This window comes from Sceloporus undulatus, chromosome 1, assembly GCF_019175285.1.
Source record: "Sceloporus undulatus isolate JIND9_A2432 ecotype Alabama chromosome 1, SceUnd_v1.1, whole genome shotgun sequence".
Taxonomy (NCBI): domain Eukaryota; kingdom Metazoa; phylum Chordata; class Lepidosauria; order Squamata; family Phrynosomatidae; genus Sceloporus; species Sceloporus undulatus.
Window position 1 is genome coordinate 327,200,705 of NC_056522.1, and position 12,134 is coordinate 327,212,838.

The 12,134-nt window shown below is 39.7% G+C and overlaps 1 protein-coding gene across 7 annotated transcripts in view; it reads left to right on the plus strand.

Annotated features, from left to right (window-relative positions):
* DPH6 (diphthamine biosynthesis 6) overlaps positions 1–12,134 on the plus strand; it is a 348,315-nt gene that overhangs the window by 217,249 nt on the left and 118,932 nt on the right. For all 7 annotated transcript variants that reach the window (XR_006101224.1, XM_042444449.1, XM_042444471.1 and 4 more), the window contains one exon: positions 8,951–9,193. Coding sequence is in view for 6 of the 7 variants with exons in the window: in XM_042444449.1 (XP_042300383.1) it covers positions 8,951–9,193 (243 nt within the window). In the remaining variant the exon portion in view is untranslated. The remainder of the gene's footprint in view (positions 1–8,950; positions 9,194–12,134) is intronic.

The window sequence follows — 12,134 nt, forward strand, 5'->3', positions numbered from 1 at the left end:
TGATGATGATGATGATGATGATGATGATGATGATGATGATGATGATGTTACAAGGCTTTGTATTATTTTGCAAAAATCTGTTTAAGTGTCTTTGTCACTCCAGAATGTACCACATTAAGCATCACTACACATAACACATTATTTCCAGGCTTATAGTAACTCCTGCTACATGTGTTGGGAAAGACCTGTGGTTGCCATAGCGGCCATGAAATCCTGAACTGCTGTTGTCTGGTGGTCTACACATAAATGTCAATGGCAACCAGGAAGATTATCAGGTCCATTACATCAACTGGGAAATCGTTTGCAGCTCAGAAAAGGAAATTGCTGTTCAGTGGCATGGGAGCTGCACCAGAAAATTCCTAACATATCTAGTCCATGCAAGACAAGATACTGTCATTCACCTGGAAAGGAGGTCTGGAGAAAGAACATGAATTTCCTTAGAAGACAGCAATATCTTTTATTTGGGTTTATCGTGGTACTGAAACAAATATCCAGAGAAAGACTATCCTGTGTTGCCTGCCACTTTTCTTAGGTATACATAACATACTGGTTAAAAGTATCCCCAGTCCAACAAGGAAGTATTGTTTCAAACCCCTACTTTAGGGTTGGACCAGTTGTATAGTTTCTGCTTAATCTACTTCACTTCAGCTAGCATCCTGTTCTGAATTTACATTGTTGTAAGCTAGTCAATGACCTCATAAATTTTGGTACCCATATTTATGATCATGGCATCATTACCATGATCACAAATCTATCCTAAATCCCACTTTAAAAACTGTGAGGCCACAAGAACTATAGGAGTTTTGTGACGCTGGTGAGTGCAGTGCTACAGAATGACACTTCCAGTCCCCCAATGCCAGCGAGCTGTGGTGAGACAAGCAGATATGACAAGCCTCCTCACTCTGGTTGGTGCAGCTGATTATCCTTTAAGGTGGATTTTAAGGGGTCAGGAGATAGATCGTAACTAGGTCATTGTAGATACATCATCAATGCAGCATTGGGCCATAATGTTTTTCAAATTAAAAAGGAATGAGGACAACCAGGTAGACCACTTTGAGTTCCATGGAGAAAAGTGGGATAATTTACTAATCAGCATGCATACTTTAGAGACCTGTAGCTTTTTTCTACTGAGGGCAGCGCTTCATTTGTTGCTACTATACATTCAAAATAGGAAGATTCCACTCATTATCAGTTTTATAAAATAGTTGCCAGAGTGTTGAGTTGGGCCTGTATCCTGTTTAGAAGAGCAAGACAACCACTACCTTTCACCCACATTTCATGCCTATACACGCAGAGCAACCATTTCCTACTAAGCTGTGTATTTCTGTTACCTATAACCACCTATAATTACATTATGTTTCACTGCCATTTTAGAAATTATTTCAGGAAGAAAGGTAGGGACCTCTGAATTGAAGCTGAAAGCCTTGCCAGTTTTATTTCAAGTAAAACTTGTGGATTAATTTTACAAGTATCCGGGAGACTTTTAAGACGGTGTTATCTTGATACATATTTCAAAACACTGACAGATATTTTATCAGTAATTAGTATTCATATTATGTCTCAAACAATCTGTTCAAGAATAGGGGAAATGAACTGGTTGAACAGCTCTTTCTATCTGATGATTAATGTTGGGGGGGGGGGCCAATGGGGCTGTGTAAAGTTGAGGTCAAACTCTAAGAAGGGTTTTTGATGGAATAATGTGAATGACCTACACTAGAGTTTCACCTTGTCTGCAGAATAAACTTTGGAATAAAGCCGCCTGAAGAAACAAAATACCACCAATCTGAATAATTTCTTTCTGGATTTGTTGCTCATCTTGTCAATATGCCACTTGATAGCTGGCTGGACTCCCTTGTTCAGTGGCACATATTTTTAAATAGCACACATCCCCTCCCCATCACACAAAGACCATTTGTTCTTTTTAACAACAATATTAATTGCATTCATTTTTCTTCCAACTTTTTGGTTATATATAGCATGACAGAACAATATTTTAGACATCTTAAACAATTTAAAAATACAGTCGGTGAATGTCACTTGAGCTATTATATTTTCTTTTTGCCTCCTCCCTCTGTTCAGCTGCTAATCATAGAATTTGATTGCCAAATAGTTTAACATTCTCTTCCAATAGTTACATGTGCGAGTCTTCTATGAGATACAGGCATCTTTATGAGGACAGATTTGGAGCTGCATATGGGTTTGTCACGTGCTTTGATTGCCATGTATTTGAGGACATCAGGTTGTGTGCAGGGTTTGTTTTTAAGTCATACACGCAAAACATTCTGCAGATTTCTCAAATGTAATTTATGCTAAGTAAATTTGTCTCATGATACAATCCAGAGTGCTGGTTATGACCTTTAAAGCTCTTCCATAGAACAATGGAGGCTTCCTCCCCCACCTCCATTTTTTACCTTTTTTTAAAAGGAAGACCATTATCATTTGACCATCATTATTTCTGATTCTGTTATTGTACTCCATAACTAATTTTAGTGTTTGTATATTTTGTTCTGATTTCCAATATGTCTTAGCATATCAAGAAAGCATGTAATGTGCTGGTTATATTTGGTTTTATTTTATTTGGTTTTTTTGCTTGTGATTTTCTGTATTCTGATGGTTAGGCACCTTAAACTAACCCAAAAGGTGGAATGTGGACAGATTTGGAGCTGCCTATGGATTTGTCACATGCTTTGATTGCCATATCTTTGAGGACATCACGTTGTGTGCAAAGATTTTGCTTTTAAATCATGCATGCAAAACATTCTGCAGATTTCCCAAAAGTAATTTATGCTAAGTAAAAGGTAGCATTTCTTAAATAACTAGGTGTGATGAATTCGGAGACATAGCCATGTTAGTCTAGAAAGACACTATGTAAAAGGATATTGTAGCACCTCTCAAACTAACCGAAAGAAAGAAGCTGGTAGCATGAGTTTCGTAGACTTGAGCCTACTTTCTCAGATGTATGGGGTTGTGATGTGATGAGGTTGCCTCCAAAATGACTGGTCATTCATCATTTCCCTTTTCTCACCAGCAGCAAATATTGCCACAAAATGTGCGTTGTGGAAGTTTCCCCAATCACAGTCCATTTGTCATGGCCAGCCAAGAGCAGCTCTCGGAGGAGGAGGAGGATGGGCCTCCTCCAGAGCAAGAGCTAATTGAAGCTACACCAGGTGCTAATCCTGCTCTGCCAGGTCCCAGCTGTGATCCCCCAGCCCCAGAGGAGGAGGCTCAACCAGGTCCTAGTGCTAGTGAGATGCCTCCTGTGGTGCAACAGCCTAGTGGTGACTCTGGGGAGGAATCATGCCTGGATGTGCCTACCTATAAACAAAGAAGGGCTGAGAGTGCTTGCAGGTGCAGATCCAGGAGAATTGCAGAAAGGCAATTAGCAAACCAGCCTCAGGTGACATGGGGGAGAGTTTCCCTTACTTAAGGTGCAGAGAGGCATCAGCTCAGTGCCAGAGTTTATTGCATGATCCTTTGGTGTGATTGCTGCTGGAACTGGCTCCTTGTATCTTGACTACCTGTTGCTTTGACCTTGGAACGGACTGGACCCTTGTTGCCTTCTGGCTGCTTTGATGACTCTGACTTCTGGTATCCTGACTTTGGCTTGGCTTTCAGATTGCTCTCTAATGCTGACTCCTTGCAAGGTTTGTGGTCTGCTTCCACTTGCTGTGCTAAGCCATTCTTATCGGCATAGCATGGGTGTGCTGGCTGCAGTCTAGGACACCATTTCATTGGTTGTCATTTGAGCGACTGAGGAGCTGCACACCTCATCATACTGTACAATCTTTTAGTTGTTCATTCATTTAAATCAAATGCCCTTTATTATGTGATCTCACAGCAATGCACTGTAAAATCAATTTAACCAGTTTAAAATAATTTAAAATAAAGAAATTATTTATTTTATTATGAAAATGCTTAAACAAAAATATATTAAATAGATAAAAATCATATTAAATAATTTGACAGTTTAAAATTAAAAATAATATTGAATGTCTTTGAACAGTTTAACAGCAATTAAAATCAGCACATGTGTTGAAATAAATTAGGCTGCAGGGGGTTTAATAAAGAGCTATGTTTTTATTTAGTGCCAGAATGACACCAGTGTTTGTGTCATTCAGGCTTCTAAGGGACTTCTACAGCTGCCATAACAAAGCAAAGAACTGCCCCACACTGATGGGATACAAAGGAGAGGCTGACCAGCAGATCTCAGTCCTTAGATATGCAAATATAGAGAGATGTGCTCTCTCATGTATCAAGGCACCAAAACATTTTTATTTCATACCAGATTTGGAAGTTCACTTGTTCATATTTTGTGTTATTATGGCCCGTTCCACACGGGCAAAAAGTACGTGCTCAGCACGTACTAGGGTTAGAAAGGGGCGTCCTTTCCGGACGTCCCTAACCCTAGTACGTGCCGAGCACGTAGCAGATGCTTAGCGTCCGCACGTCTCAGCGCCGTTATGACGCCGCAAGTGTGCCACTGGCACTTTGTGGCATCATAATGGCACTGCAAAAAGAAGCCGCTTTTTGCTGCGTGGAGCAGTTGCGCGGTTTGGCCGCTGAGGCTACTCCGCGCAGCAAATGAGGGCACTTTACAAACCGCCCTTTGGGGAGGTCTGGAAAGTGCCTATGATTGCCTTTGTAGTGTGGTTGTCACTTACAGTAAGTTGTGCTATAATATGTGTTTTTTTACAAGGTGAATTGGCAATAATATGATTGGTTAATAGAGGAATACTATTTGCGGAGCATGAACTCTTAATTGGTTATAGCATGATTTCATTGTGAGCATTCGAACTTGGCACCTGTCTGCATCTCTGCTAAGCAGCATTCCCTAACCGTTCAGTTCATCATGTTGGTTTGAGGAGTGAGGCACTGAAGTGAGATGGATGAAAGAGGAAATTGGGATCATTTGCAAGGCAGGAATCAACTTTTAAGCCAGGACAGGAATGACTGATGTGAATGGACATTGGGGTGAGAGCATTTGCAAGTGTGCAATGTTAAGCTGGGAGAGGAGCAAGTGAGGTGGATGGAAGGAGGGGGTGAGAGTGTTCCAGATGAGATTTTAAGTCTGGACTGAGGTCAAATGGATGGAAGCAGTGGGAGGGAGAATTGGCAAGAGATGAAATTTTAACCAGAACTGAAAGGAGGTAGATGGCAATACATGGTGGGAAGTGGTTGCAAGCCAGGGATGAGATTTTAAGCTGGGACAGGAGTGAGTGAAGTGGAAGGAGGAGGAGGGAGCATTTGAACAACATTTGATTTTCACAGCAAGCCAAGGCTTGGATATGCCAAGACATGGCAAGCGTTATTAGCTATTTAAAGTATTGGAGATCTCTTCACATTTTGGGGGGAGGCAACTATTATGTTATAGCAGAATTATTTCTGATAAAAATTCCAAGACATAGCCCTGTTGGTCTGGTATATTAGTATGCAAAAAGATTTTGTAGTACCTTCGAGAATAACTGTGTGAAAGAAGTTGTAACATAAGCTTTTGGGAGTAGACTACATCTACAAAATCTTAAGGTACAGTGTTTTTATCACAGTTAGTCTCAAAGGTGCTTAAAGATCCCTTTGCATACTGTATTCTGATAAGTTGACCACGATGCAAAAAAAGATAGTTGGAAGTGTTTTAGTACATGTGACAATTTTGCAAATAAGAACATGTAAGATTCTAACACATGGCCTGGATACAGATATCAGGAGGAAAGATGTTGATTTATTTCTTATATCCTCCTGCCAGACTGCTGGCAGGGGGAGCTTACAAACAAGCAAGAAGAAAAGAAACTGAATTTAAAAGTAAAAAAGAGCAGAGTTTTTAAAGTATAAAAGTGCATTCCTTTAAGAAGTGACAACTTTTGAAATAAAAGCTGACATAAGAAAAAGCAGAGGCCTGAAAGCTACTTTTCTTAGAAAGCTACTCAAAACTCTGGAAATTTTCAATTAAGCTCATGTGGACAGAAGGAATCCTTGAGATATTCAAGGTCTCAGCCATTTAGGTCTTTGCAGCCAACCACAGCTCCTTGAGTCAAGCTGGAAACAAGGCACGTTACAGATGGGCCCATGAGGCGCTGTCATCACACGTGAGGGGTGGCGCTTCCTGACGCGCCTTGCCCCTCGTGTGTAATGACTACGTCAAAATGGCAGCAGCCGTTCCACATGGCTGCCGCCATTTTGACGTAGCGGACGCTCTGCGTCCGCACGTTGCGCAACAGAAGTGATGCCACGAGTGTGCGACTAGCACCTCGCAGCGTCTCTTCCTGGGCTGAGGAAGGAGCACAGTTTTTGCACTCCTTCTTTGCTGCGTCCAGGAACCGCGCGGTTTGGATGCTGCAGTTCCCGGACACAGCAACCAGCAGTGGTGCGAGACTGCCCCTTCTGGGCCGTCTGTAACACGCCAAGCACTTCCAGCACTGGAGCCAGGAAAGGATGTGATGTGATCTGCTCTCAGCAGAATTCTAGCCAGAGCTTGGGAACTTTTTAACAGCAGCAACATTTTTTAAGCATCAAGTGCCACTATCATTGCTTTAAGCTAATTGCAGTTGGTAGTTTTCATTTTGAATGAAATGCTTCTGCATTTTAGCCTGAACTTAAAAGGTTTTATCAAGGTGTGATCCTCTATCCCCAAAATCAGTTCAGCACCTTGAATAAATCATTTCATGTTTGGATTAAAACACAAATAGATTCCCAACCCCACTAACATGAAATTATCCAGCATGCACAGCTTTAAACATTTTAACATCAACATAATAAATATGTGAAGTTGAAGGCTTTCATGGCCGGCATCCATAGTTTTTTGTGGGTTTTTCGGGCAATGTGGCCATGTTCTAGAAGAGTTCATTCCTGTCGTTTCACAAGCATCTGTAGCTGGCATCTTCAGACAAACATAATAAATAGTTTGAGTAATGTTACTTGATGCTTTAAAGTTTGATTTGGAGAAATACATTGGAAAGTTAGGCATCTGGATCAAGGCTCTTGATGCTTAATTTGTTTTTGAGTTTAAATTAAAAAAAAAAAGTAACATATTACCAACAAGGAGCATGTTACCTTTGTAACAGTGAAAAAATATATAATATTAATACATTATTCCCAAAATTAGCTTAAAAACTAACATTTATCTGAAGATGCCAGCCACAGATGCTGGCAAAGCGTCAGGAATAAACTCTTCTAGAACATGACCACATAGCCTGAAAAGCCCACAAAAAAACGTTGATGTCGGCCATGAAAGCCTTTGACTTCAAATAACATTTTTAGGCCTAACCAAGCAGCCAGCACATTCTGAACCAACGTGCAACTTGTGCATTGTTTTCAAGGGAAGATTTGTGTGAAACCCATTAAAGTAAGTGAGCCTGATGGTGACTAGGGCAAGAATGACAAAAGCCAGGTCTCAGTTCTCCAAGAAAGCAGACAACTAATGTAAAAGAAAACTAAAAGAAAGCACTGCTGGCCATTGCCACCATCTCAGAAATTCAAAGGCAAGGCCAGGATAGGGTGCAACTCCCTTAAGACTTTTGGATGAAGCAATCCAAGAAGAGAGTTGTTTGTTTGTTTGTTTTTTCCTTAGTTCAGATCAGTGTTGTGTGAATGGAGTTTATATAGCTTATTTAAATTAAACCTGCAAAGTAATACTTCATCTTACATAAATATATTTCATATGCATTATATGAAGGTAAAAGTAAAGTTATTCCCTTGACATGAATGTCTAGTTGTAACCGATTGTTATGACTAGGGGGTAGTGCTCATCCCCGTTACTAAGCCAAAGAGCCAGCATTGTCCAAGAATTACTCCGGTGACCTTGTGGCCAGCATGACTGCACCAAACGCTGTTACCTAACCACCAAAGTGGTACCTGTTTTTCTACTTGAATTTGCGTGCTTTCGAACTGCTAGGTTGGGAGAAGCTGGGATTACTGACAGGAACTCACCCCATCATGCAGCACTCGGGCCTCGAACTGCCAACCTTCTGATCTTCTGGCATCTTAACCACTAAGCCCCCTCATCCCTACTATATGCATGTATACTGAATCTCAAAACCTTTCTGTCCTAAAAACAACTGAATGTTTGAATCAATATCAATAGGAGCCCTAGTGGCACAGTGGTTAAATGCCTATACTGCAGCCACTCACTCATAAACCACAAAGTTGTGGGTTCAATACCAGTCACGGGCTCAGGGTCGACTCAGCCTTGCAGCCTTCTGTAGGTCTCTAAAATGTGTACCCAGCTTGTTGGGAGCAATTACCTTACACATTGTAAACTGCTTAGGGAGTGCTTAAGTGCACTGAGAAGTGGTATAGAAATGTATTTGCTATTTGCTATCACATTTGTGGGATGAAAGGAAGAATTGCTTTGTGGGGCCCATATACCACAGGAATGATGTGAGCTTACCACAAAAATTAATGGGAATTGTTGCTATAAATTAATGAGAATTGTTACTCTAAATGAATGAGGATTATTGACAAGTAGGACTAGTACCATTCCCCTCCCTCTTTTATGTACTCTAGGTTGAGAAGATGGAAACAAATGTAGTAACAATGGCAGCAACCCATGTATACAAGGCGCCACCATTATTACACCCTCGTCATGTGCTAAGGTTGCAGGGCGTCCCCGTGCCCGAGGCAACCCTAGCACATGATGAGGTTGTCACTGAAGGCTTGTTTGTACCGGGCCCTAGATACCTTGGAAATATTGTGAAATTGCAAAAGATTAAATTTACATATTTCTGGGCTTCCCTCTTTGGTTCATTGTTGACCTCTTTGAAGGTGGACTTGCATGTATTAACTTTCAGGTTCAAACTTATTAAAATTCTTTACTTTTTATGATATAGCTAAATTCTTGTCAAAAATGACCTTCACACTAGTATACTTGCATCTTTTTTTCCAGATTAAAAAATAATTTTTAAATAAAATTTTATAGCCCCCTTTTATCATGTTTTCCCCCATTCTTATTCTCTTGCAGATTGGAGATGTTCTGTACTGTGCTGGGCAGATTGCATTAGTGCCATGTACTATGCAGCTTACAAATGCTGGTGTGGAAGCTGAGGCTTTGCTTTCCTTAAACCACGTTGAAAAAGTCCTGAAAGCCATGAGCCACGGTGCTGAACTCCACCATATCCTTATGGCAAACTGTTATGTAACTGACTACAAATATATTTCTGTTGCTCAAGCTGCATGGCAGAAGAAATTAAGAGAACTCAAACAGGTATGTTTAATAAAATAAAAAGTGTAATACCAAATGTCTTTTTTCCTCTTTGAAAATAACAGTTTATTAGATGTGTTGTATTTTTTCCATGACTGGATGTACTATCAGACTATTCTCTGTTCAAGTAAGACTGATAAAATAAGGTTTGATTGAGCTGTTATCTTGTGGCTTATAAGTGGCTGTGCACAACTGAAACAGAAAATTGCCTAATAGAAAGTTGTATTCATCACCAAGTTTGTCTTAATTCCCCAAAGCAATATTAAAGAAGTCTGTAAGAGCAACCAATTCCGCTTGGAAAATTTTCCAGAGTATTTCATGTCTGAAATACATGTGCCCGTATTCTTTTCTTTAGAAGGATAAGATAGTTTCTTCTTGCAGTTCATAAACTCTGCATTTGTTTTAGGGATGTAAAGAATACTAAAAAAAATCTTCCTTGAATAGCAAACATATCTCAACATATTCAGACATCTGGTTGAGAAAATGATCAACTGCCACAAGATTTCTTGCACTTCACAATATTTTGGGGTTTAAAAAAACCTTGCTTTTTTACCCCCACCCCTAATTCTTTCCTGCTACAACTCTCAGTGTTACATCATGGGAGTCTGCAGCAGAAAGTAAAAATTGTCCCAAGTTGGGCTGAGAAATCTTATGCAAGTGGATATCTGCACACAAACGGTTTCTCCATCTGATGCGAGGCAATTCCACCAAAGGCCCACACATTAACCATGTTCCAATACATGTGATTCAAGAGACATTCTTTCCCATCCAGATGGGTTATGAGAGGTAGCAGCAGAGAGTTCGGTGGCATGAGTGTTTGAATTGCAGAGAAGTAGAATTAATTCCTTATCTCTGTCATTCCAGAATATGTAAGGCAAACACCTGGGCTTGAACAGACATCTTTAGCAAAGGAGTCAGAGGAACTGAAGTATGCCTCAGTGGGGATATGAAATAGAAATTCTAAGCTTTGTTGACTGTTTAAATCAAACAAATCATGGGTCAAAGTGGTATCCATTCAAAAATTCTTTTAAAAAACGTAAAATTGCCCATTTTATATATTTTACATGTTGCTAAGTTCTATAAAATGTGACAAAGGACTAGAAATTAGATGACAAAATAACACTTTCTAAACAGGGATCCATGATGAATCCAAGAAATTACAGTAAGAAATGGAGAGTCCTGTTCCTTTCAAGTCCTGCTTCTAGGGCTCTAACTTAGATGTCTGGCTGGCAACCAAGAGGACAGAATACTGGCCTTGTAAAACCTTTGTCTAATCCAACAGGCTCTTCTTTATGATTGGATTCTAACAAGACTTTTTAAAACATGAAATAAAGGCTTGATGAAAATATGTTTTAAACAACTTTTGATTTTAAAAAGGTAATTTAATATAGAAGTGATAGATGCATTATGCACAATAATATTGGTGTTTACCCAAATTTATTGATGAATTTATTAGAATTTAAAAATATGCATTGTCATAGTCATTCCTGGGATAAGCCATACAAAGAACTATATGAAGCACAATTTTAATCAAGTATGATGTCAAAGGAATACAGATGATGATATGTAAAATCAGTGTCATAAATCAATCAGACTATGATCTATGAACAACATGCTTCTTCCTAACACTGGTTTTGAGATTTTAACTATTGACCTAAATGCATTTGTAAGATGCAGAATCAGTGGAATTTACAACAAAATTTACTTTTTATACTAATGGGAACAGTAACAATTTAATTTAGACTATGGCGCTATACATACCTCCCAATACAGCACTCCCATATTGGCCTCGTCCCTAGCATGTGATGGGGGTGTCAAAATGGCGGCACTCTGTATACACGGGCACCGCCATTTTAACGCAACGGACGCATAGTGTCCTCACACTATGGCGCGTTTGTGACACCACAGTGCACCATTGGCACATTGTGGTGTCACAAACGCGCCGCATTAAGAACCCACTTTTTATGGGTTCTTTTAGCTCCGTGGGGAAGCCCCGCGGTCTGGAGGCTGCGGCTTACCTGCGGAGCAAACCAGGGCGGCAGGAGACTGCCCTTTTTGGGTGGTCTGTATCCTGCCTAAGATACTTTAAAAACTAACAAGTTTGGCATAAGCTTTTGTGAACGATATGAACCACTTTGTCAAATGTGTGGCGTATTGTCTCAGTTGGCAAATTATTAGGTATTACATTTGGCCCTTCTGAACTTCTGAAGTTGAACCCTATGTATTTCAGTATGTTTGACATCTCATCATAGAAAGAATGGGAGTAAGAAAAACTATGTATTCCATGTGAACAACCCAGCAATATTACTGTGGTTCCCAACTATCTTTTTTTTTTTTAAAAAAAAAGGACATTTGAAGATATGAAGCCAAATTTGCAGACATTTGATCTTTTGTGAGAAACTAGACTGTTCCTTACTTTCATTGGCCAAAATCACATAGCAGCAGAGTGCTGCCCTCAGAAACCAGCCACTGGCAGGAAAAGCAACTTTCTGGTTTGTGCTTAATCTTCCTTTTCCCCCTCCTTCTCCAAGTGGGAACATGAGTTCCATAAATTTATTACTCCTTTATGAAAACAGAAATGTGTCTGCTGAAAAGCATGAGGTAGCAGCACACAAACAGTGTATTACCTAATTCAGATTTTAAAATGTTATTCCCACCCCACCCTCAGAAAAATACTCTGATACAGAGTGCAGATGCCATTGCAAGAAGTCCATGACTTTCATACCAGTGCTGCTGGAAACAAGGATTGTGGAAATAATAATAATAATAATAATAATAATAATAATAATAATAATAATAATTTATTTCTATTCCCTACCTCTCCCTACGGATTGAGGCAAAATCACATACAGGGCACACAAATGTTTACAACACTAAAATTCTCATAAAATTAACCTCATAATACAATAAAATGCAATATGATACAGAATCATAGAATCATAGA